Source organism: Stigmatopora argus, chromosome 14, assembly GCF_051989625.1.
Source record: "Stigmatopora argus isolate UIUO_Sarg chromosome 14, RoL_Sarg_1.0, whole genome shotgun sequence".
Classification (NCBI taxonomy): Eukaryota; Metazoa; Chordata; class Actinopteri; order Syngnathiformes; family Syngnathidae; genus Stigmatopora; species Stigmatopora argus.
Window position 1 is genome coordinate 8,574,665 of NC_135400.1, and position 26,464 is coordinate 8,601,128.

The 26,464-nt window shown below is 39.2% G+C and overlaps 2 protein-coding genes and 2 long non-coding RNA genes across 23 annotated transcripts in view; 2 read left to right on the forward strand and 2 right to left on the reverse strand.

Annotated features, from left to right (window-relative positions):
• Positions 1 to 26,464, reverse strand: part of LOC144088932 (uncharacterized) — a 270,343-nt gene that overhangs the window by 98,525 nt on the left and 145,354 nt on the right. Inside the window, exons 1-5 of one of the 3 annotated variants that reach the window (XR_013304970.1) lie at positions 18,943 to 18,977; positions 15,551 to 15,705; positions 15,282 to 15,367; positions 14,158 to 14,275; positions 13,978 to 14,096 (exon numbers count right to left, since the gene is read on the reverse strand). This is a non-coding gene — a long non-coding RNA (uncharacterized LOC144088932). Of the gene's footprint in view, positions 1 to 13,781; positions 13,914 to 13,977; positions 14,097 to 14,157; positions 14,276 to 15,281; positions 15,368 to 15,550; positions 15,706 to 18,942; positions 18,978 to 26,464 lie in introns of those variants that run through there. The other 2 variants (XR_013304969.1, XR_013304968.1) reach the window with 2 other exon arrangements.
• On the forward strand, positions 1,641 to 10,275 carry rad23aa (RAD23 homolog A, nucleotide excision repair protein a). Its single transcript, XM_077619373.1, has 9 exons — positions 1,641 to 1,930; positions 3,180 to 3,341; positions 3,616 to 3,842; positions 4,479 to 4,522; positions 5,477 to 5,604; positions 6,211 to 6,298; positions 6,853 to 6,983; positions 7,551 to 7,712; positions 8,150 to 10,275. The coding sequence occupies exons 1-9, from the start codon at positions 1,865 to 1,867 to the stop codon at positions 8,261 to 8,263; spliced, it is 1,122 nt and encodes a 373-aa protein (XP_077475499.1). The 5' UTR covers positions 1,641 to 1,864; the 3' UTR covers positions 8,264 to 10,275.
• On the forward strand, positions 11,270 to 13,743 carry LOC144088823 (uncharacterized). The gene is made up of 4 exons (XR_013304947.1): positions 11,270 to 11,436; positions 12,774 to 12,861; positions 12,936 to 13,081; positions 13,632 to 13,743. It is a non-coding gene; the product is annotated as an uncharacterized LOC144088823 (long non-coding RNA).
• Positions 19,516 to 26,464, reverse strand: part of nfixb (nuclear factor I/Xb) — a 109,684-nt gene continuing 102,735 nt past the window's right edge. For all 18 annotated transcript variants that reach the window (XM_077620014.1, XM_077620016.1, XM_077620030.1 and 15 more), the window contains one exon: positions 19,516 to 25,570. In XM_077620014.1, coding sequence (XP_077476140.1) covers positions 25,556 to 25,570 — 15 coding nt within the window. In that variant the 3' untranslated portion in view covers positions 19,516 to 25,555. The remainder of the gene's footprint in view (positions 25,571 to 26,464) is intronic.

Sequence of the window (26,464 nt, forward strand, 5' to 3'; positions counted from 1 at the left end):
CATCAACCATTGCTTACAAATCAAGATAGTCCACGAAAATAGGATGATATAAGATGAATAAATAAAAGCAACTGAAAACACTAGATTTGGTTAGTAAATGCAATGGAACATCAACATATTTCGGAGACCACACAAAAGCTGGCATTTAACGGATCATGGCACAAGTTGAAATATTCATGTGATAGATTTTTTTGAAAGTTTTGACCGATGACCTAGATCAGCCCAATGCATATTGTATGTAAGTAAAGTTATTGATTACTGACCCATATTCAACTTTAAATGAAGATTGTTTGTTTAAAAGCTCAAATGAATTAACCTTAGATACTTACGGTTGTAATTTGTAGCTAATTTATTTCATCCAGAATACCAAAGGTGGCATGTGTACCTGTAAATAACTCACAACATCACAAACACAGCCTTCCTGAAAAAATGCTAAGGGTGTGTTTGACAATGCACTTTTAAACTTTGTATCCAATCGTGTTGTTGGATAATGGAACAGTTGCGCTGGTAGTCAAAGATTCTCAACACCCCCAAATTGAGCTGCATTGTGAGTCAATCAGCTCTCCTATGAGTAGGTGTGTTGTAAGCATGAATAGGACATGTGTTTTAATAATAGGCTGAAGAGAACATTCGTAACATCATCTCTCATATCAAATCTGCTCATTTGCAGAGACATTTACTTGGATTTTTACAATTAAAGTTTCTCTACATAGTCATGAAACAGCCAGAGTTCATTGTAGGAAAAGTAATTTTATTTTGAGTAGAGCAAACATTTTAAATGACCATAAAGCAAATAAAAGGCAGGGTTGTTTTCATGTTTATTTGTTTTTTCCCCCCTAAATGTTCCTTGACAGTTCCCTTCTCGGTCCTGGCTTCAAACTCAGGTCGGTGCACCTGTGTGGAGTTTGCATATTCTTCCCGGGCCTACGTGGGTTTCCTCTGGGTACTCCGGTTTCTTCCCACATTCCAAAAACATGCATGGTAGGCTGATTGGACACTCAAATTGCCCCTAGGTATGGGTGTGAGTGTGTATGGTTGTCAGTCACCTTCTGCCCTGCGATTGGCTGGCCACCGATTCAGGGTGTCCCCCGCCTGTGGCCCGGAGTCAGCTGGGATAGGCTCCAGCACCCCCCGTAACCCTAATGAGGATAAAGCGTTACGGAAAATGAATGAATGTATGAATGAGTTCCCCTCGCCAAGGTGCAATATGAAAAAAATGTTGTTTACCTCTGACATCTACTGCAATTCTGGACTGTGCTCAATAATGGGTTGGAAATGAAAACTGCGCTCTGGCGCTCCCTTATGGGACAATGTAAAAGTTACAAAAACAAGAAGAAACCAATTGGGTGTGTTTTTCCCCAGATTAGATTAATAGTTTTTGAATGGTAGAAGAAAAAAGACATAAGGAGAAATTAACAGCAATGTAACAAAATATGACTTCACTAGAAACAGGATGGGGGGGTTACATTTGTTTTGCATTCTCTCTTGTCTTTTGTTCTAATTGTCTCTTTAGAAGGGGGCGTAAAAGAAAAAAATCGATGGTTTTTATTTTTTACTGTTGCCACCTCGGTGAAAAATGATGTTCGAATCCCGAATGCAACACAAGGGACGCAACTTCTGCTGCACTGCTGTCGAAATCACGCGGGATTGAACAAGATCTCGCACGATGGAGTGGGGTTCCTCTTCTGTCCGCACCACCAACTTGCCACCAAAGATGGCGTTTTGCTGAGTGCTCATGGATACACACATTTTGCGGCTAGTCGTTATCCTACCAGAGACGCCAACTGCAAAACCCAATTAATCTCCCGTCTAACTGATACCTAACGCTCGGAGAACACCGGGAACTTCGTTAGCGACCGCCACCATGCAAATCACCCTAAAAACTCTGCAACAGCAGACCATTCAAATTGAGATAGACCCCGAACAAACGGTGAGTAGCCCTGTAGCTAACCTGCTATCTTTAGCCATATTAATCACTATGGGAGCACTTGATGTGAGCCCCGGTACTTTATGGTCACGTGTCGAAAGTTGTCGTTGACGAGAATTCCCATAATCGTGTGTGTTTTGGATTTGTTAGCGCACATGGCGTGCGGGTTTGGAACAACGTGAAGCCTCACTTGTTAGCTTTAGCCACTTGGCTAGCGTAGTCAGCAAGTCTGCCCAACGTTAAGCATGGCGATTTGTGCACGTGTTGCCAAAATGTGCGATTTTGTATGACCTTCGGCTTGTGTACTTTAGGCTAAGTTGGGGGTTTGATCTCCTCACTGATTGCCGTTGTCTGTTCGGGTATCGCGACATTATAATGAAGCAGGCTAAATTTGTTAGCATGGTCACAGCCCCACTATGGAGTCTGACAGGCCAATTCCAACAACACGGGGAGGGATTTTACCAACACACGCGTTCTATTAACTCTTTGACTGCAATTGACGGTAATAGACGTCCAATCAATTTGATCTGGGAAGGTCTGAAGTGAGTATCTCGGTGTCCTCTCACTTTACAAAATCATGGCTGGGGGTGGATCATACACTGAAATTTTTGTTAGGTGTGACGGTGAGTGTGAAAGGAAGGTTTTATCCACGTTTTCTTTTTGCTCAGCAATTCATTACCGAATATAGGTTGGGGGCAGTTACAATGTAGCATTTGTCAGAATATGTTTGCTTGTACCCTGGACTTTAATGATATTGTGTACCATTTTGTGTATTCACCATGACTCAGTAGTGGTCATGTGTTTTGTGTGCGTGCATGCATATGTCTTGATATCTGATTTCAAAATGTCCTCTGGCTTAATGTCCTAAAACAGCAATCAATCAGCAACTTTTATGTGGACAAACGGACATATCATGCCATTTCATGTCTACTTTAGCAATACAACTAACATTGCCCCAATATTTTGGACTGATGTTCATTTTAGAATGCTTTTGTAGGAATCGAACTAGAAGCATATGGCATGAAACAAGTTATTAAAGATAATAATAATAATAAAAGAGTTCTATTCATTTTTAGTAATTAGGACATGTCTTACCTAATCAGTACATTGTGTTACGAATGTTTGATCTAATGTGACTTAGCCTGAATTTCACAAAGAGTTATGCTTTACATCTGAGGTATTTAAAAAAAAATCTTAGGTCTTGCATGTTTTTGGCCATTTACTGAGTTTCATTGTCTATTTTTTTTATTAGGTGAAGGCCTTAAAAGAGAAGATAGAAGCAGAGCGAGGAAAAGACAACTTTCCCGTGTCTGGACAGAAGCTAATATATGCCGGAAAGATTCTACAAGATGACACACAAATTAAGGACTATAAAATTGATGAGAAAAATTTTGTTGTAGTCATGGTGTCGAAGGTGAGACCATTTAACATTTTTATTCATATCCTAGGATATCACATATCTATCTACCCTGGTAGATTTAATTTGTTTTAATTCTACCTCCAGTGTCCCTCTGTATAATGTATAATAGTAGAGTACCTTCACCTTTTGCTTGTAAAAGTCATCATTTCTGATTATTGATATAGAATTGTATATTTAGTTCTCCTCAAAAGCACTGAATAGCAATCGAGCTACTGCTTCACTGTGCTCCTTGTCTCATTTGTAACCTTACTTTTTAACATTAACCAAGGCTAAGACCCCAGCTGCCGCCGCCACCGCGGCCACACCTCCAGCTTCAGAAGCACAAAAAGCTCCTGCCCAGGATTCTGGTTCCACATCAACATCTGCCCCGACTTCAGTCTCCGCTCCAATCCAAACTCCAGCCCCAACCTCCACCCCTGCCGCTGTCCTCACACCGGCTGATGAGGTCAAGGAAGAGCCAAGTGTTACAGCAACAGAAAACCCACAACCAGCCAGGTACAGCCTGCCATTAAGATAGGCACCATTTTCCCCGACAATATTCTGTCACTGTTTTGTGTAGGTGGGCTGATGTGAAAATGGGCCTCGCAAACTGTTCCCATGAATATCCTTGCTTTGTTGATTATAATAAGATGGGATTGCTGTCTATATATGTGGTGTAGTAGAAAGGAAATATCAGGTTGTTAGATTTTGCACCCGAGGGCAGAGACTCGTTTCCCACTTCCTGTTGTATTGAAAGGAATTGTTGGTGTCCGACAGTTATCGGATACATCTCTCCAGACAGCTGCTCATATTTATATCCATGTAGTTATGTTCATCTATAATGTTAGGTCTTTTAGCAGAAACTTTCTCTAAAACTTCTTTTTCTGATATTCTGTCAGTACATTGATAGGGTATTACACTGATTTGTTTGGATCATTGCATTAAGTGACATTTTGTTACATTACTGGGATTCAATTTGGCATTTCTAATGTGGCTTAAAAGAATATCAATTACATTTTTCATGAATCCTCTTTTCAAGACTGGGAATTCTGTTATTGAAGTTCAAGAGATGCATGTGCTTGCTTAGAAAGAAGCAGAACCAAAGAAGTGTTGTATACTATTTATTAATTTATTTTCCTCTGTATTTTGTAGTTCCAGCGGAGGGAGCCAGGGTAGGGATGCTTCTTCTGCACTTGGTATGTTGTCACTCATACATTGTCACTTACACTAGTTTTCATTTATTTGAGATTTCAAACAGTGTAACATTGTACACTTGACTGATTTTCTTCCAAAAAGGGCGCTAAGATCTCATCTCATTTTTATGAACCGCTTTATCCTCATTAGGGTCGTGGGGGGTGCTGGAGCCTAACCCAGCTGACTAATGGCCTGAGGCGGGGGACACACTGAAATGGTGACCAGCCGATCGCAGTGCACAAGGAGACGGACAACCATGCACACGCACACCCATACCTTGGGGCAATTTGAGTGTCCAATTAGCCTACCATGACTGTCTTTTGAATGTGGGAGGAAACCGGAGTACCCAAGGGAAACCCATGCAGGCCCGAGGAGAACATGCAAACTCCACACAGGTGGACGTGATCTGGATTTGAACCCACGACCCCAGAGTCGTGAGGCCGACGCGCAAACCGCTCTCTCCACCGGGCTGCCCGGGTGCACAGATATTTGATTAATTTAGTTAGTTTAAAAAAATGTAGTTAAACTGTTATAGTCATTATTGTCTGTTTTGAGTGAATGGGCTGTGCGTTAGATTTCAAATATGCTTTGTACCAGAATCCATTTTTAAAATTAGTTCCTAGAACTATCCGTTAAATATAGTATGCCAGATGCTACATGCATTTGTCAGGGACGCTACTGGTTGCAGAGCAATACATATGGTATCATTCCTATATTTAAACAGCAACAATAGCTGCGTCTATTCTAAGGCCCTAGCAAGGAAGAGGAATTCCAGTTGAGGCCACTAACAGAATATATACTTTCTGTGGTCACTCTGCTATTTACTCGTAAAACCAGTTTATATTTGTGATTTGGTGACATTTAGGTCATTGGAAACCTGTTTAATTCACAGTATAGTTTACTGTTTTCAAATGTTGAAAGCAATAATAAGCAGTTTGTATGCACTATTTTTTCAGTGACTGGAGCAGAGTATGAAGCAATGCTGAAAGAGATCATGTCTATGGGCTATGAGAGGGAGAGAGTGGTGGCTGCACTAAGAGCCAGCTTCAACAATCCTCACAGAGCTGTGGAGTATCTTCTCACTGTAAGACTCCCTTGCTAACTCACCCAAAAATGTACTAATGAAACTAAAAAAAAACAATTTGAGCTGCAAATTTGGTTTTGAAGTAAATGAACGGGATGTCTTGCTAGTTTTTACCCCTTTCATCACTTTCAGCAAATTCAGACTAAAATTTTAAGCCTGTAACTTTCTTTAACAAGCTTGTTTCACTTATAATGAAAGTGAGTTGTCACAGAGCAATAAAAATGTGAGTAGGTCGGGGAAATAATGAGTCTATGAATTTGAGTTTTTTTAATTGCGAATGATTAAAAGCTATATTCGTTTTTTGTTTGTCCATAAAGGAAATCAAGCAACCATTTCTTCAATAGGTTATTGCATGGGAGTAGGTTTCTGTGTGTATTTATTCATTTATTTCAACTGTCCTTGTCTTCAAAAGATTGTTGATTATTAGGTCTGTATAAATAAATGTTAAATTAAATTAAACAGTTAGTTTTGGCACAATGTGATTTTAATTAATGAATTACTCTAATATTTTGTTTTCTAAATCCCTTAAGATTTCTCAAAATGTCTTGCCATGCAGTGTTTCTTTTTTAAAATCCGAATTGACTAAGGTTGGTTGTGTATTTCCAGGGTCTCCCGAGCAGCCCAATCCAGGACACGAATCCCCCGGCGCACACGCCAGCTTCTGGACCCACAGAAGCGCCATCTCTAGCAGAAGGTGAAGCATATAAATACTGACAATCGCATTGGCGGGAGATTCTGACATCTATTAACTAAAATTTACTTGTCGCTTTTGTCATTCTTCTGATACAACAGTGCTTTTGTAACTCGCCATAGGTCTATAGTTTCATAAAATCGACTTCTATAGTTTCATAAAATCGACTTCTATAGTTTCATAAAATTGACTTCTATAGTTTCATAAAGTCGACTTTTATTGTCAGAATGACATCGGCAAATAATGAATTGTACCAGTTTAGGGCAGGGCGATATGACCTCAAAATAAACTTATTTTTCCACCCAAAATTTGAATTACAATTTTTTTCTTCTTTTTTCTCCTACTATTTTTTTAAGGACACAATAAAAATAAATGACAGTAAAAGCCCAAAACCAATGAACCCTTTATAGGGCATGCGTTTGACTCACTGGCTGACATTGATGGCGTTAGACATCCTAATTTTGACTGGGGAGGGGTGAGTGATCATTTCCCAGTTCAGAGTTTATCCTCCTTGTAAGAATAATGACTTTTTTTTTTTTAATAAATGATGTCATCAGGAGACAACCCCCTTGCATTCCTGCGGACTCAGCCTCAATTTCTTGACATGAGGCAGGCAATTCAGCAGAACCCTGCAATGCTTCCAGCTCTCCTGCAACAACTTGGCAGGGAGAACCCTCAACTCTTGCAGGTAATTTACATGCATGTATGACTTTTTACATCACAAATTGTTGAACAGGTAGTTACAGAGCTCTTACTAAATTTAGATTGTGCCCAAAGATTCCAGATATATGTTCTTGCCTCTGCCTTCATTAAACATGTCAAAAAAATTAATAGGTTTAGTGTCAACTTGAATTAGGAGTCCCAAACTAATGAGATTTTAAAATTATGACTTAAGTCAATGGAAATATACTTGAGTGTGGGTATGTCCCATCTTACAATCGTTTTTTAGAGCGCCTACGTCTTAAGTTCTTTCTCATTTTGTTCTTTCTTCTTTTTGGTGAGGACACTAACTGAATTTGTTACTCTTTCGTTATTTGTGGTTGTACCAAAATAAATTTGATTGAAATATATTTGGATGTATATGCATTGATCCTGGGGCCCGATTTTTTTAATTTTTTTTTTATCTCCGGGCTGATTAATTTAATTAACTAAGGCAGCAGATGGAGCTGGGCATTCATAGTTGATTTTAAACATGTTTCATCAGCATATTTGTGCAGATGACCTTGATACTTGATACATTTTCTCTTTGCTCCAGCAAATCACTCAGCACCAGGAGCTCTTCATCCAAATGCTGAATGAGCCGGTCGGTGAGGGTGGGGACGTGCCAGAGGTAGGCGAGATAGGGGCAGCTGGCGAAGAAGGCGCGCCAGTCAACTATATTCAAGTTACACCTCAGGAGAAGGAAGCCATTGAAAGGGTAAGTGTTTGCCAGCAGTGTCGTATATGAATGCATGTGTAACATTTTCCAAGGACTGGGCTTAACAAAAAATGCACTTTTTTTCTTCCACAATACATTTTTAAGAAGAGAATAAGAACAAAAGACAAAACTAAAAAAAAAATCTTAATCCATCTGTAGTATCTCTTCTAAAGTATATTTTTTTTCTTTTCCCCTATTTGTCTTGTCTGGCACCAAATACAAAGTAATGACTTGATAATGAAACAAACTCTTTTTCATGGACTTATCTATTGACAACTTGTTGATACATTCCCCTTTGTGCAAAAAAAACACCCTAAAGCGCAAGTACTTATTTTAATCATCATCAATTTCTTATTTAAAAAAACCCTCAAAATAATTCCGCAATTTCTTGCACAAGCTTATGACTCCCTAAAGGCATCTTTCTTGACACCCGGCAGCTAAAGGCCCTGGGCTTTCCTGAGGCGCTCGTCATTCAGGCCTACTTTGCCTGCGAGAAGAACGAGAACCTGGCTGCCAACTTTCTTCTCAACCAGGGCCTGGAAGATGACTGAAGAGCCCCCGACAACCGTCTTCCTGTTCCTCTCCTCCCACCCTCCCCTCTTCAAAGACTGCATCCCCCCAATTTACTGTATAGCCACCAACCTCAGCTCCACTCAACAGCAGGGGGAAGGGAGAGCCAGAAGGGAGTGGGGTGGGGTAGGATTGGACGGGGAACGGTTATGATGACACAAAATGGATGTGCAGGAAGGTCAAACATGATAAATTAGCTCATGGAAGGTTGTGTGTAAGAGAGTGGACAAATCCACGTGAATTCCAATGGAATGTGTGGGCTTTGTTTAGAGGACATCCACAATTTTATTTTAGATGCGCTTTGTGAACATTAAAGGGGGGTAGAGGGGCGCTGAAGTTGCTGCGCTAAGTGTGTGGGTGTGCTTGTTGGGTGTGTGTGTGCGTGTGTATACGCATCTGCGTGCCTGTGCAGATGCTGTACAAATACGCTGAAGTAATCGGTTTGCATTGCCTAAGTTTGTTAATGCTGTAGCTGAGCACATTCGTCCCTTTTATAAAACGATATTAGCAACACGTTTGTGTCCAACATTTAAACACAATCTGGGCTTGTTGTGTTTTTAAGGACACAGAAACAACTGACAATATTGGTCTTCCTTTGTAGGTTCTCAATTTGTTCATCTAGAAAGGCAGCAGCCGATTCTAAACCTCGCAGACCCGCTTCTATTTCAAATGTACTCAAACTGCACCATAATACAAAAAAACATACTATAGCAAGGATCTTTGCCGTTTTGGTTTTCAACATGCCACAATCTTAAACAACAAACAAATACTCTTGGATTTACACTACAAATAATTTGTACTGTATTTTTTGGTCTATAAGTCAGACCGGTTTGTAAGTCACTAAGCCAGGAAATTGACAAGAGAATTTTTTTAAAAATGAGAATTGTATCTGAGAGCAAGATGAACAATGTAGATTATAATACATTTGGGAACAACATATATATAGGTATCCGTTAACCTAAAATATTATACCTAAAAACGGTTATTCAAGTAACTAATATCCTGACCAACACAACTTGTTTAACAAATTCCCAAAGGCCACTCTAAACACTTCGATATACATTAAAGTCTTGTATATGTCGGAGACCCAGAATTATTACAAAACTAAGAAAAAAGTGTGACATATATTCCATAAAATATGGTACATTTATATGACGAATAGATGGTTGGAAACATGCAATTGACAAACCATTTCATTCAAGAAATTGTCTTCTATTAGATTGTTAGGAATTTGTATATGCCCGTACCCAATGAAATACATGGAAATGCAAACTTTTAATGAAATACTCTCCACTACTACACTGTTGTCACCCTGTCCCTGAGATATCTATAAAACAATGCCTCAAAGCAAGGTTGTGCTATGAGGAATTCCTACCAGTTTCATTTGTTACCCAACTTGCCGGTTGTCATTGACAGTGATAGACATCCCATCCATTTAAACTAGGAGGGCTATTTGTTCATTCTCTACCCGCTCTCTTAGTTCAAAAGGATTGGATGTGTCCTTGTGACAAACTAAGTTTTAATTTTGTTTTTAAGAGCCACGTAGTTGGACCTTTATCATCGTCAATGGCACAGAAAAAGTTAATGTTGAACAGATTGTAACACTTAAGGAAAAGCAAATCTTCACTTTGTGATTCTGTTTGTGTGAGGGCAGTTTGTGCTTGACTGTCTTTGCAGCATCAACATGATCTTGGACTATGCTGTGCTACAATAAATATCAACAGTCTTTTAGGCATTTGCATCTGTTTGAATCACTCGATTTAAATGTGACATCAGATCTAAAGTCTTAAACGCTTCACAAAGATTTAAATGTTAAAATTGGCATAGGTCAAGAGGGGCATTGGATGAAAGTAGCTTAGACTGAGAAGTGATAAATACCAGTGGTGGACTGTCAGGCTCTGCAAGGCCTTCTCTGCCTAAAAAATATCTGAATCACAGACTGATGTTAATTATATTTTGTCCATGAATACTTATTAAATAATTCCAAATTGTCTATCAGCTTCCTTTCATTGCTTTACCCCTGGTTGCGCTGCTTCCAAATATGTTTTCATATTTAAGCATTTAACCAATCACATTTTAGCCATTTTTTGTTACCAGGGTCAGAAATCTACCTGGAGGCCTTCACAATCAGTTCTGCAGGCCCTGCAGCGTAAAATGAGCCTCGATAAAACTTGCTTTAACCAATTAGATTTTGAGTTGGCGACACGTCATAGTTTTCACAAACTATGATTGGTTACTGATAGAGTGGACTAGCCAGAGCTACCAAACTATCTGTAGCAGCAATGTGGATTCATTTTCTTCCCCTAGAAACAACTGTGTGAAGTCAAGGCTTTCCAAAAATGGCCAAGTAAAGTGTTCCCACTTCATGGTGTAGTGCAGGGGTGTCCAAACTATTCCACAAAGGGCCGCAGTGGGTGCGGGTTTTCATTCCAACCCATCAAGATGACACCTTTTCACCAATCGGGTGTCCTACAAGTGCAATCAGTGGATTGCAGTCAGGTGCTTCTTGTTTTCTTCAGAAATCTCATTGATCAAAATGTCTGTGCTGGATCGGTTGGAACAAAAACCTGCACCCACAGCGGCCCTCGAGGACCGGTTTGGCCATCCCTGGTGTAGTGGTTCCCTCGCCTGACTGCCATGTGGGGTTCCAATCCCAGTTGGGAATCATTTTTCCATTAAATAAAAACAACCATGTGTAGTCAAGACTTTCCAATAATGACAAGGCAAAGTGTGGCCACTTTGTCCACCTGACTGCCACGGGCCGCCACTTTGACACCTGCGCGGTACATAGTCCTTTTTTTAATCCTAAAACAGAAAGTCGGCACTCATGATTTACTTTCTCGGGTCGCACAAAATGATGTGGCGGGCCAAATTTGGCCCCCGGGCCGCCACTTTGACACCTGTGCGGTACATAGTCCTTTTTTATATCCTAAAACAGAAAGTCGGTACAAATGATTTACTTTCTCGGGCCGCATTTAAACTTTTAATGGAGTCAGATGGCTTGGAATAATGGTGAGTTGATGTAAAATACAATGACAATATGGGCGTGGTTACGCCTATTGTCGAGGCAGCTGAGTTAATTAAGGGCATGCGCAGTAACCGTTCCTTTTGGCGAGCCTTTCCTACACTGACCGTCGCCGAGCACACCAACGAGGTAAGGAGTAGAGCAATTCACTGGCCAAAATGCGTTTTTATCACGCTATCGGGAGACTTTTCAGCAATCAATTGAGCCCAAAATGCCAACAAATCTCTTAGTTTAATGCCAGGTTTAACACACCGTCGACAATTTAAGTTTGGGCTTTGTGCCGAATGTTACTAGTTAGCATTAGCGTCACGATTTGACTTAAAAACTATGTTATCCGTTTCTCTCCATTATTGAGTCGTGTAGCAAGACTTTAAATTTAATCAAACAACGCCGAGACATCAACCGACAGTTTGCTGGGTAAATGCTCACTCTAGGTAGGTCCAGTTGTGTTGTAAGTAATGATAGTTTTCATTGCGAGTGCTAAATCGTTGCCGATTTGTAATGGTTCTGTTTTTGCAAAAAAATAACTTGTACAAAACTGTTAAGCCAACTTTCTCCTAGCTGTTAACGTCAGTCTGTATATTTAATCGCCGTATACAAAACTATTAAGCCAACTTTCTCCTAGCTCACTGGTGTCAAAGCGGCGGCCCGGGGGCCAAATCTGGCCCGCCGCGTTATTTTGTGCGGTCCGAGAAAGTAAATCATGAGTGCCAACTTTCTGTTAGGATCAAATTCAAATGAAGATTATACATGTAAATTATATTTCCTCATTTTCCCCCTTTTAAATCAATAATTGTAATTTTTTAATCCATTTTTTCCTTTTTGTGTTTTTAGTTCAAAAAGCATTTAGTAAAATCTAAAAATAAATATATTTTAAAAATTCTGTTTTCCACGCTAATATTGAACATATTCCCAAAAATATTTTATTTCCTTTTGAAATGAAAAACAAATTATTAGAAGATATTTTCCCTCATGAAGAAAAAAAAGCTCAAACAAACATTTTTTCTAGATCTATTAAAACTGAATTTTTAGGGGTTTTGATAGTTTTTTTAAATCCAATTTAAATAGGAAAAAAAATCAAAATATTATTTCAAAAATGGTCCGGCCCAACGTGAAATCGAGTTGACGTTATTGCGACCCGCGAACCAACCTGAGTTTGACACCCTTGTCCTAGCTGTTAACGTCAGTCTGTATATTTAATCGCCTTGTCTGGAAAAGGAAAAATAGCACTTGGCACTCGCTAACTAATTTTCATTCTTTATTTTGATTGTTTATTACATTTCTTGTAAGATTTCTCTATCCCGTAATTGTTTGGCAACCCCCAAATACCTTGGTTAAATCAAGTTTTCCCTGTTTAGCATCAAGATACTACTTCCCCCCCCCCCCCCCCCCCCAAAAAAAAACAACTAAGCCTATCTGTTGAATCTCCAGGTTCTATATATACTAACTTATGTTTTTTGTGCAAGTTTTCCCTGTTTAGCACCAAGATGCAGCTCTTCTAGCATGCCTAGAGCACTCTTGAGGTTATAGAAGAGGAGTCTGGGCCAGATCAAGGTAAAACTACCCCACCCCCCAAAGTTTAATCTCAATTCTATATATTCTAACTTGCTATTTTTTGCATGCAACAGGCCTGAGAGATCTTCCTTGCAAGTTGCCCACTTAAATCATATGGTGTCTCTGTACTTCTGAAATCCAAATTAAATAAAAGCCTAAATCATCATGGTGATGTTTCACTGGCCATTCATTTCCACAGCTCTTTGACTAAATCTTTAAGGTAAGAAGGATCTCAGTTAATGTTAGAGCAGGAATTCTGAGTATTTATTCCCATTTTTTTCTAATTTTATTTTCTGTTTATTCCTTAATTTTATTTTCTAAGTGTTTATTCCCTGTTATTTTCTAATTTTATTTTCCAAGTGTTTATTCCCCCAGTTTTATTTTCTAAGTGTTTATTCCCCCAGCTTTTTTTCTAATTTTATTTTCCAGGTGTTTATTCCCCCAGCTTTTTTTCTAATTTTATTTTCCAAGTGTTTATTCCCCCAGCTTTTTTTCTAATTTTATTTTCCAAGTGTTTATTCCCCCAGTTTTATTTTCTAATTTTATTTTCCAAGTGTTTATTCCCCCAGTTTTATTTTCTAAGCATTTATTCCCTCCCCCAGCTTTTTAAAAAAATATATATTTTCTGTGTTTATTCCCCCAACTTTTTTTTGAATTTTCCAAGTGTTTATTTTTCTAATTTTATTTTCAGTTTATTTTACAAAAAGTAATTGTAAGTGTAAAATTGTTTTGTGAACCTTTAACTAAAATGTCTTGTCTTATGTCTACAGGTGGACAAACCAGAGAAAAGACTGACTACACCAATCAATACTTCAATGTAATGCCAATTAAGTATGCAAAAGTTGAAATGTTGACCTGTAAATAAATTTTTTTTAACTTGGATTGTTACTTGCATTTTGTTAGAAAGACAAACACATATATACATTAAAAACTTTTATTTTGAAAAACTTTGGAGAGGTTCGCGCAGGCCGTCCAGCATTTTTAAAAATCAGGTTTTGCCTTCATCCATTTTCAAATGGACGAAGAAACTCCCCTTGGCACCAGGTGGAAATCTGGAAGGAAAAAAAAGGGGGTCAATACACAAAGTTAAGTAAAAAACCATTCACAAGGTCTCACCTTTTATTTTGAAAAAGTTTGGAGATAGGTTCTGGCGTAACACCCAGCACCGAGAAATGTGGGGGTGCGTGAGCCTATCTGTACATAGGCAGGAAACCTTGTCCCCCTTGAGTGGAATTCTGGAAAACAAAAAGGGGTCAATACACAAAGTTAAGTGAAAAACCATTCGCAAGGTCTTACCTTTTATTTTGAAAAAATGCATAGATTGGTTCTCGCGTAACACCCAGCACCGAGAAATGGGGGGTGCCTCAGCCTATCTGTACATAGGCAGGAAACCTTGTCCCCCTTGAGTGGAACTCTGGAAAACAAAAAGGGGTCAAGGCACAATAGATTAAGTTATATAAAAAAGAAATACAGACTAGGGCCTAATGAAGTCAAATTTAAAAAAAACTCCTACATTTAGCTTTTTTTCTATAAAATATCAAAAGGCAATATTAGACATACTCCTGATGGTCTGCCGCAGAGGGACTAAAAAATGATCCAAGTCTTTAAAGGCCCCTATCCAGTCAATTTTTCATGTTTTGCCCCACAAACAATCAGGATCTTGATGTGGTGGGAAATATAGAAAACACACTGGACAGGGGCCCACAAGGTACAAATTACATGAAAATAGTAAATTAAATAAATCCTACTTCTGCCTTAAATTTTTCAGTCAATTATTTCAAATCCATTCATTCTTAAAAAATAAATATCCAAAAAGATTCCGTTTTTCTCTTATGCCAAGGAATTTTTTTTTTTACATTTTAAGAAAGTTAACGGGGTAAAAGTATATAATCTATTTGAGTGCAGTTCCACTACATGGCAGAATTTTTTGTACCAATTACCAATTTCATCATACGCAGTTATCTGGGTATGATGACAGTTAGGCTTTTGTCAAGTCAATGATGATGACAAAGCCTATGTTCAATTATTATTTGTAAGTTCAGAAAGATGTGAAACTCACAAGCAGAAGCTACTCCTACACTTGCTACAATAGTATTTTTTAAAAAAAATTAAATTCAATAGGGATGACCCTACTTTGCAGTTTTTCATTTATTGCAGCCATGTCTGGTCTACATTAACCGCGATAATCGAGGGATTACTGTTTATTCCTTACACGTCCACTAATGGCATTTGTGTGGGTGACTTATCCACAGGTTTTTGCTATTTAAAAAAAACACCAACCTAGCTAGTGTTTTCATTCAAAAGTTCAATGTATCATGATGAAAAACGAGCCAATTGCGCAAAGCCTTGAATACTGAACGCTGACGTTTAAATATTACACGGATAGAGAAAATCGGAACTAGTATTTAAAAATGACTCACTTTGTTATGGCGTCGACAAGATGCCCCTTTCTGGTCATTTTGGCCACATTCTTGATGTTTCCCAGCAGTCTGTGCTCGTTGAGGGACTGAAACACACAATGGAATGATTTCTTTTTAAACAAAGAGCGATCGGTAACGCAATGTAGCCAATTTGTTTGCAAACATTTTGCTGTCTGCACACACATGGGGCTACATCACGTCAACGAATCATGCTCTTATCACTCTTAAGACGAGAACTGGGGCTTCGAAATCCCCAAATGACAACGTACCGAATGTGCTGCATCGTCCTGTGAGAAGTTTGTCAGGCTTTCTTCGGAAAATCGTCACTTTTGAGCTGCTCTGCAGTGCACGCCCGTGTTGCTTCCTGGTTCATCAGCCATTTAGGGTTTGACGTCGGCAATTTGAACTGTGACCTCGGCCACGCCTATTAAAAATAGACACACAAAAACTAGAAATTGTTTTCATAATAACGTGAATTAGTCAGTGTGTGTGTGTGTGTTGGGGGGGGGGGGGGGGGGTGTAAATGCTTTTTGGTTGGACTTTAATACTTAAAAAAATACATTGTTTTCATAATAACATGCATTCGTCAGTGGATGGGGCGGGGGCGGGGCTGTAAATACGCGTTGATTGGGCATTCGTACTTAAAAAAACACATTGTTTTCATCATAACGTGCATTAGTTAGTGGGGGGAGCTGTAAATATTTTTTGGTTGGGCTTTAATCCTTTAAAATACAGTATTGCACATTATGAACATTGTGATGACATGCACTTTAGTGTTTGTTTTTTACTTCTAGATATTTAAACAGTGGCAGTGCATTTTTTTGCCGTTTCACGTATGGACGTATATGGACGTATCGACGTTCATCGCTGTCTTTTTACCGGGGAAATGATACTCCGGGCACGGTTCTGATGTCTAAAAAGCTCCAGTATTTGTATTTAATCAATAAATGCTGTTTTCAGCTGGATTTTACCCCATTTTCGGGCAATGTTTGCCCGTACGCCATTGACATTCATTGCTGTCTTTTCCCGGGAAAATCACCCCCCGGCCCGGTTGTAATGTCTGAAAAGCTCCAGTATTTGTATTTAATCATGAAATGCTGCTAGGAAGTGGATTTTACCCCATTTTTGTGCAGATTTATTGATTATTTTTTATGTGTCGCAGCTGTAGCTGTAGTAGAGGTTTTATAGCCATAAAATAGTTTTTGAGGGTTGGATTGATACATTGAAGGCGCTACGAGAAAATGCACAGACCGCCACTGCTTTCCAATAATCACTAAGTAATGCGTGGCCACTGCATGGTGCAGAGGTCCGCTCACCTGCCTACCATGTGTGCAGGCAAGGTTCAAATCCCAATCGGTGATCATTTTTCCCTTAAATAAAAACCACTGTGTGTAGTCAAGACTTTCCAATAATCACTAAGTGAAGTGTAGCCTCTTCATGGTGCAGAGGTTTGTTCACCTGCCTGCCGTGCAGGCAGTTGTGGTTCAAATCCCAGTTGGGAATCATTTTTCCCTTAAATAGAAACAGCCATGTGTAGTAAAGACTTTCCAATAATGACAAGGTGAAGTGTAGCTGCTTCATGGCATAGAGGTTCCCTCGCCTGACTACTGTGCGGGCAGGTGTGGTTCGAATCCCGATCGAGAAACATTTTCCCTTGATTATTTCTGTATATGTGTAGTCAAGGTTTTCCAATAATGTCAAGGTAAAGTGTGGCCACTTCGTGGTGCAGCGGTTTGTTCACCTAACTGCCGTGTGGGGAGGTGGGGTTCGAACCCCGGTGGCTGCTGATTTAAGACAGACTGGTAGATGAAGCATTTTGCCATTAAAAAAGAATAAGTATTTCCTTAAATAAAAGCATCCAATGACCATGTATGGGCGGGCCACCTCATGGTGTGGAGGGTCAGTCACCTGCCTGCCATGTGGCAGGCGAGGGTTCACATCCCGGTGGCGCACATGGTGTCGAAGGTTGACTGGTGACCAGCAACCTATGACTGTATGGTGTCGCCAGTCAGCCGCAGGCTGACTGGCAAACACCACCAGCAACCCCCAATCCATCTGTCGCCAGTCAGCCATAGGCTGACTGGCGAACAGCAACTGTCCTCCAGTCAGCCTTTGGCTGAATGGAAAAATTGTTTCACTGAAAAAAAATACTAAGTCTTTATTTTAATGAAAAAAAGTTATTCCATATACTGAACTACATAGTGTAGTCATCAGTCAAACGACAGCAGGATTCGAACCCCACCTGCCCACACGGCAGTCAGGTGAACAAACCCCTACACCATTAAGTGTCCATACTTTACTTTGTCATTATTGGAATGTCTTGACTACATACTGCTGTTTCTATTTAAGGGAAAAATGATTCCCAACCGGGATTTGAACCCCAACTGCCCAGACGGAAGTCAGGTGAGTGAACCTCTACACCAGCGGTCTCCAAACTATTCCACAAAGGGCCGCAGTGGGTGTGGGTTTTCATTCCAACCCATAAACAGGACACCTTTTCACCAATCTGGTGTCCTACAAGTGCATTCAGTGGATTGCAGTCAGGTGCTTCTTGTTTTCTGCTGAAATCTCTTTGGTCAAACTGTTTATGCTAGACCGGTTGGAACAAAAACTTGCACCCACACCGGCCCTCGAGGACCGGTTTGGGGACCCCTGCTCTACACCATGAAGTGACCACACTTTACTTTGTCATTATTGGAAAGTCTTGACTACACATGGCTGTTTCTATTTAAGGGAAAAATGATTCCCAACTAGGGATTTGAACCACAACTGCCTGCATGGCAGTCAGGTGAACAAACTTCTGCACCATGAAGTGGCCACTCTTCACCTTGTCGTTTTTGGAAACCCTTGAGTACACACGGTTGCTTCTATTTAAGGGAAAATGACACCACACCAGGAGTTGAACCGCACTTGCCCGCACGGCAGTCAGGCAAACGAACCTCTACACCACAAAGTGTTGCCACTTTACCTGCAAGCAAGGATGGGCAATATAGAAAATGAATAATCAATTTATAAAAACAATCATTTATGTAGTAAGGCTTTAAAATGAAATGACACAAACGCCATTTCAGGAGCACAACAGCTGCCTCCCACCCAACAGCCACTACGGCGTGGTCCTGGTCAACCCCTTCTGCCAGGAGACCCTCTTCGTCAACAGGGACAAAGCCTCAGCCACTTAGGGGCCCCCTCGGCTGGAGCCCCCTTTTCTACGCCGTGCCAGGAGGCTATTTTTCTGATGTACATTTTCTATACTGGAGGGGAAAAAATGAATTAAAAAATGTCTGATTATGATTCTTTTCCGTGTCTTTCTAAAGCAGGGGTCTCCAACTCCAGTCCTCGGGGACCCCTGTCATCCAGTCTGTTTTCCATATCTCCCTCCACCAACATACCTGAATCAAATCATCAACTCATCAATCAGCAAGCTCTGAGGGAGACATGGAAAACAGACTGGATGACAGGGGCTCTCCAGGACCAGAGTTGGAAGACCCCTGTTCTAAAGCTTTAAAGTTAAAAGTAGCCCAAACTTAGATTGTCAACGGTGTGTTCAACCTGGCACTCAACTAAACGATTTGTTGGCGTTTTGGGCACAATTGATTCCTAAAATATCTCCTGGTAGCGTAATAAAAATGCACTTAAGCCAGTAAATTGCCCTACGCCTTACCTCGTGTGTGCTCGTCGTCCGCCGGCATAGAAAAGGCTGTTCGAAAGGCAGAGATACTGCACATGTGCATAATTAACGCAAGCTGCGTAGACAATAGGCGTAACCACGCCCCCATATTGTCTCGCCATATTGAATGTGATAAAGATGGTGGCTTGCTTACCGCGCTCCACGAGGTGGTTTGTCCTCCCATCTCAATGTCCATGTTTTTAAGATGACGTAGATTAGTCGTGATTGGTGTGGTCTTGAAGTTGATTGAAGTTGGTTAATGGCCAGCAATGAATTTAATATCATGAAAGAAAATGGGGTAATAACAACTTCAGAGTTATAACCAGTGTTTCTGTTTTAAATTCATTTTTATTTCCTTTTTATTTAAAATAATTAATTCATTGTATTTATATTTGAGAAACAAAATACAGTCACTCATCAATGGTTTCCAAATAGAAATCTGTCTTTAATTGGACTTTTCTTCCCACAAGAGGGCAGCACAAAAATTACTTTCCTAGAATCCCCAAATCTGCCTTTTTAACCCAGCAGGCCATTAATGGCATGTAAGAATCAAAGACAAACACAATGTACAGTTAAGAACATCCTTTTATTCAATCAAGTGCTGCTCTTTTCAAACTGTTTTTTTTAATTATTATTATTATTATGGAAAAGAAACTTTAACACATGCATTTCACCAGGGGCTCTTGGAAGTGTGTCTGAGGATGGGGTACTGGTTTGATGGGTGGAGGAGGAGAAGCAGTTAAGGTGGTGGATATCAACAGCCAAGGGGGCCTTGCTTAACCTCACTGACCCCGTGCAACTTGTCCCTCTCTGGTATGGCTTCTCAAACCGTGGTTCTTGATAATACTGTCACTGCTGCTAAATTGTCAAGGTGCTTTTTCTTACGCATGCCGAAGTCTGTACACACCACTTTGGTCTCTGTCTACGACACACTGCTAATTTAGAGACTCCATATGGTGAGGCAGTGTGGGACGTTTTTTTTTCTTTTCTTTTTTCTCTCGCCTCTTTTGATTGTGCTTAAAATGAGCCTTTTAGCCTCAACACCATAGAACGGGCCTACTTATAAGGTGCTTTTTACACAAATAAAAAAGGTTTTTTTGTATTTTTTTGTTTTTAAGTAGGTCTTATTCAACCACTGAAAGGTGCAAAACTGAGTATGGCATTTTAGCACTGCCTTGTGTATGAAGTTGCCATTAAAAAAAAAGAATCAATCATCAAATCCAAATGTGATTATAAAAAAAATAAATAGACACAAACAAGGGTTACAAACTAACCTGCCTTTACTAGCAGTTCTACAGCACATCTCCCTAGTTTTGCCGCTCCTTCTCTAAACCACAACAGCCCCTTTCCATCCCCAACACAGCCCAAGAGCCCACTGGTGTAACTTGTTCACTTACATTAGCGGTTGAATGGAAAAGCTGAAGAAGATGGGTATGGTAATACAATGTGAAGCATACAGACAAGAATAACATGTGAGCTAACTGCATTCTGCTCAGACAAAAAAAAATCAAATAAAAAATAAATCTTGTGTATTTTTTTTCTTTTTTTTAAACCCCACCATTCGGAGAAAAAGGGAAAAAAGGATGAGGGGCAGCTACAGACTACTCCAGTGTCCAAGATAGACAGAAGACAAGATACAGAGGAAAGAGAAGCTTTTTTTTTATATATAGTTTTTTTCTGCTTTTTTTTCATTATTCAACAATAAAAACAGGAACTAAATCACACCAATTGCCTTTAGTACAATGTATACTGCTTTAAAAAGGGGAAGAGAAACAAGTGGATATAGAAGTATGAAGGAGGGGACATTTTTTTTCCTTTTTAAATGGGATCTCAGGAGTATACCAGATGGAATCTGTGGACAAAAGGCACTTTTTTTTAGGGACAACCTTTAAGATGCTCTTAGTCTAAAATACTACTTCACCAAACGAATATTTACTGTATAATCATTTACAAGTCGGTGATGGCGAGAGAAGGGGGCGGGTCTCATTTGAAATGGTTGACAATGCCACTCCAAATGCAAATTTCTGACGGAATTTTTACACCAGAAAACTTAACTCTTGCCAGACAAGAAAACATCAGTCATAGTCTTTATGTGTCTCCCAAATGGAGAAGTTCTTGTCTTAGTCATATATTAATATACTGGATATGAGATGATACAGTCCAACTGGTGTCAAAATGTCATGAGGGATAGGGGGTGCCTTTTGTTACAAAAACCTTTCCACCAACCCCAAACAATAACACTCCTCTCTCCCTCAGTACATACAAAAGAACACAGAATAATGCATGTTTTCCTTAAAAAAGAAGATAATTTTGTAATCTTGTGTAGTATTTATGTAGGCCTGTAGTTGAGTGATGGTACTTCAGTCTAAAAAGCACAAGTATTAGAGCCATACTGAAAAGAAAAAAAACCTGCACTTTATCAGATTAAGTTAAAAAAAATACCTAATACATTTGTAAAAAGTTGTAACGCAGGAAAAAAAAGGGAAAAATTTGGAGTTCAGATTCCAGTACAAAAGAAAGTATATTACGTACTATATATAAAAATGAAAAAGGTTTTATTTTTAGGCCACATCATCCTAAGTCATGCTCATGCTGTTAAAAGGTTTGGGTATAATGTATATTCTTATAATACAACAAATCTAGTCTAATAAAACAATTATTTTCTGTATTGATTTTTCTTTAAAGTATGGCTTTAATAATCTATCATGAGAAAAGCACCAGTTTCATTGCAATATTTTCTGAGCTGCAAAATCGTTCCTTCAGCCCTCCCACGTTAAAAATAAATGATTAAAAAGGAAAATGTTCTTTAACAATAAAGACCAGAAACAGAAACTTATAAAAACAATTGCCCCCTTACTTACAGAGTTTGATTTTTTTTCTCCACTCAGATATTTAGAGTCCCAGAGCACATGGACTTAAAACACAAATAACAACAAATGAAAAAAGAAAAAACAAAGAGATTTCTCCCTCTTTTCTTGCAACACCCTCAAACAATCGCAAACAAACACAAATCCTCTACCAAGGCATTGCACATGGCTCAATCAACACACATCATTGAGTTTTAACAACAATGCTTCCCATCAAAACAAGAAAACAAATAAACATAAGCTGATATTTTTTACTCATCTACATGATCTGATTGTTTTTTTCTTCTATTGTTCGACATTGATTTTTCTTGTCTATTCTGCCATTTTGTGCAATTGAGCTTGCTACGTAGCTCCATTAAGCCATTTCTGAGATGCAACCTATGACTGCCATGCTTCAAAAAATAACTAGACTGCCACTGAGCTTATATTGCAAAAAAAAATCCCTCCAAAATTATATATCTATAAATATATGTGTATTATATATAAAGATGCTTACGATCATCTAGTGAACTGTTCTCTCCCACTCTCCTGACATATTTTCCGTCCACCATTCACTATAGCTTATATATGAAAAAAGAACCTGAATTCATGTTTGACAAATTGCATAATGGGAATACAGAGGCACTTCCTTTAGATTACAAAAGAAATTACAGAAGCCACCGTGAAGTCAGCAGAACTTGCTCTCTATGAGATGTTTGGCCAACTATCTAACTTTCCTGCAGTGAAGAACATGGCCAGGCAGTCCAGTTATTTTGTGAGGTCGGGTGAGTGTTTTCAATGGAACCTCTCGGATGTCCGTCAGAAACTAAATGAACCATTGGGACGATCATGACGTTCATATAAAAGGATAACAAGCATAAAGGCCTCGTCAGATTGTCGACATTTAAGACTTCCCTCTTGGATTTCACTTGGGCAGAAGTGTGTGTGTGTGTGTGTTAGCATTTAAGACGCGTGTGAACACTGATTTTTAATTGATTCTAGAAAAGTTTGGCTGGCGTGATTGCTTTAGTGCATTTTTGATCAATAAGGGCTCTTCAATTCACAATACATCGGGGCTGACATGAACAGAGCCACCATCCTTAAACTAAAGACCAATCCTGTGCATCCCATTTTTTTTTATCAGCTTAAAAAAAGTGTGCACATGGCGACTGAAAACAGAACGATATGTCACATATTCATTTTGCTCCGCAGTGTGGTTCCATCTGCTCTTGGAGCAGGGGCCCGGCCTGGGAGTGTAAACAACAGGGTAAACGTTTTAGGGAGACAGAAAAAGAGCAACTTTCCCCTCGTTAGCAACCTGTCCCTTCTTTTCCTGTTACTCTAACTCGTGTCATCGAGTGTCACCACCGCCACCAGCCAAACATGGTTTAAATAGAAGAAGCAGAGGCTTTTGGCGCCACTTTAGTTGAACTTAGCAAAGACGTTCCCCGAAAATATGCCTTCTTTTTGATTGTCACAGTCATGTTGTTAGTATTCCTAGAATTGCTACCATTACAGTTTGCAGGGTTCATACAGCTTTTAAAGATCCAAATCAAGGACTAGGCTTGGGCGATAACGTTTTTATTTATTTATTGTGAATTATAGAAAAAAAATTAGAAATTCAAATTTTCTTTGCCAAAAAGATTAAATCTAGCAGATTATATTATAATTTATTTTTGAAGTTTATAATATCTATTTGGGGCTGAGAGCACACATTGGGGAGAAATATATTTAAGACAAAAGTTTTACACTTGATTTTTGTTAAACCTTTTTCAAACCTTTACAAGGGAAGGGACAATTTTTGGTACTTAAAAAAAAATGTTAACTTTATAAAGACTTGCCATCCACAAATGGATGCATCGCATTTTGGCCAAAAAGTGACGTCCACATTTTTAACGACAAATCTCATTTATAAATATAGGGATACCATTTTTTTAAATTAACCATTATTTTAATATAACAAGTTATCAATGAATTAAATGATAAATTAATGCAAATGCTGATAAAATAAAATTAAAATGAAAAATCATGGATCAGATTTTTGGTTAAAAAAGTGGAGATTTTATCTTTTGGGCCATATCGCCCAGCCCGAATTGAAAATCAATCATTTTGGTATGAACCCTGTTCGTCTGGAACAGAAATAAGATGGAGGGTCATAAATTTAGAAAAAATATTTGCATTGTAAATTTACAATTACTAGCCTGGCTTGTTCAGATGGTGATATGATCCATGTCTGACACTATCAAACCAAAAACAACTATCTGTTGTATGTTATTTTTGCTTTTCCTGCCAGTAAAAATGGCGATCTTAGAACTGGACAGGTGATAGTCACTTCAGGGCCAGGCTAACCCTTCTCTTTGCTCCCAAATTCTGCTGCACTAATTGGGCTATAGCTTCATATTGACCATACTGATATGGTATCAGTGTTCTTTAGAACTTTTGGTAAGTAAGCAAAAGTCTCCCAAAAATGTTTAAATTGTTTTCTTCTGTTTTCAAAACATGACCATGGGCTAGGTTTCAACCACCGTGCTTCGACATCCTACTGTTTCATTATAAGGTGCTGTCATTCAAATATAAAAACAATTTAAAAAAATAGTACAAATCCCCCCCAAAAAAAGAACATGCATGAGATACCAAAAGCAATGACCTACATTACAAGAGGGCGAAATAAGGGGAAGCAATAGCTGCTATTTACTGTATAATGGAGCACACTGCATTTTCAGTGTTGTTTTGGATTGCTAATTGATTAGGTAGTGAGAAGTTTACTGGGCTTGCTTTGTAACTACACATCACACCGCCTAGAAATACTACATGATTTGTTTTTAAGTGTTTACAAACACTGTGTGGCACACTTGTTTTTTCTTCCTTTTTTTCAAATTGGTCGTGTGGGCAGATGTGACAAACAGTGATAATGTGTTGGCCTCTTTTGCCATGTTTTTTTCTTTTCAGAAGAGGCGACTCAGGTTGGCCTTCGTGCCTTGTAGGTAATAGTGCACATCGATGCGTCATGTTAACTCTTTCAGCAGCTCTTTTCATTCTGCTGTGAATTTGAATTAGTCTGGATGCCGCTCGTTAATGGTCAATCCATTCGACGTGGGAGGCTTGGCAGCGAATGAACAGACGTGAGCCCTCCAAGTTCCAATGGATTAGACATCTATCGGCGTCAACGGCAGCCAATGAGTTAATTGATTCAGCTGGTAGCTGCAAAGCCTTCAGGCTATATTTTGGCATAGTGTCTCTTTAGTTAACGTGGGGAGTTTAAGGGGAATTTTATGGAGTCACTGATCATTTTGAGAGAGACACGTTGGTCAACTTGACCAAATTGGGCATTCGGGAGAAACATAATGGAGTATTTGACGGTGGGTTTTGCTTGAATGTTGATTGATTTTTGAGGCCACTGCATTCTTGCAAAGAAGTTGAAGCCGTTCTGATCCTTAGGATCCTCCTGCATCACTGCAAGCCTGTGCTGCTTCCCTTCTTTCCTGGAGACATGCCTCCTTGCAGCCTTACTGTCCTCTCATCCTCTTGTTCATCTTATTATCTTTCCCTCTAGCCATCTTTGTGCCGTATGGCTCCTTCCTCTGTCTGAATACAACAACCTCAGCGTTCCTCTAAATGCTGCTGAATTTTCCTGGGGTGCTTCGCAGGGTTTTATGTTTGTGGGTGCAACGAATGGCCAGTCGCTGTGGTGATTGTAGGACAATTGTGTACTTCTGATTGTAAAGAAAGAATTCTAGTTGCTAGTTGTCACACAGATCTTGTCAGAGGAACCAAGACTGGAAGAGAGAAACAAACGGTAATTATTTAGTTAGAGTTAAAGCTCAAAAATGTGAACAAACATACGATAACTATGACCTAATCACTTTGAAATGAACATTAACTGATGTTATATGTTTACTGTGGTAAAGCATATTTTCTGCACTATAGGGCGCACCTTCAACGAATGGCTTATCTTAAATTTTGTTTCATATATAAGGCGCACAGATTATAAAATGCAGTAGTGATGTGGTGATGATAGTAGTAGTAGTAGTAGTAGCAGTAGTAGTAAGGGACTGTGTTATACATCCACTAGATCAGTGGTTCCCAAACTGGGGGGCGTGCCCCCCTCGGGAGGCGTAAAGAGAATTCAAGGGGGGCGTGAAGTCATCTGCTAAAAAAATGTTTAAATAGATTATAAGAATAATAAAATCAAAGAACAAATATCTGCCATTAAATACTTGCAAAATATGATTATAGCAGTAACTCCAACGGTCCAACCCGTTTTCTATTAACAGAGATCTGTTTTCCTGAACAATGCTAAGAAATAAATGCAATAAAATAAAATAAGTTCACATGAGCAAAAGAGGAAGTGGGAGGGGGGGGGGTCGTGCGGGTCTACTGGAAGCAAGAAGGGGGGCGTCAGGTAAGATAGTTTGGGAACCACTGCACTAGATGGAACTGTAGTAGTAGTGGTGGTTAAGTGTTGTGTTATACATCAAGTAGATGGCGCTGTGCTAAAGGGAATTTCATACAATAATTAACCAATATTGATCCATATATAAGGCGCACTGCTGTCTTTAGAGAAAAAAAGTCTTTAGTTTTTTATTAGAGCAGTTATGATTGCCTAAACACAATTATTCGCTTAGTTAGTTTTGGGATGTTTACATTGATTTTTTTAGAGATGAATGTTA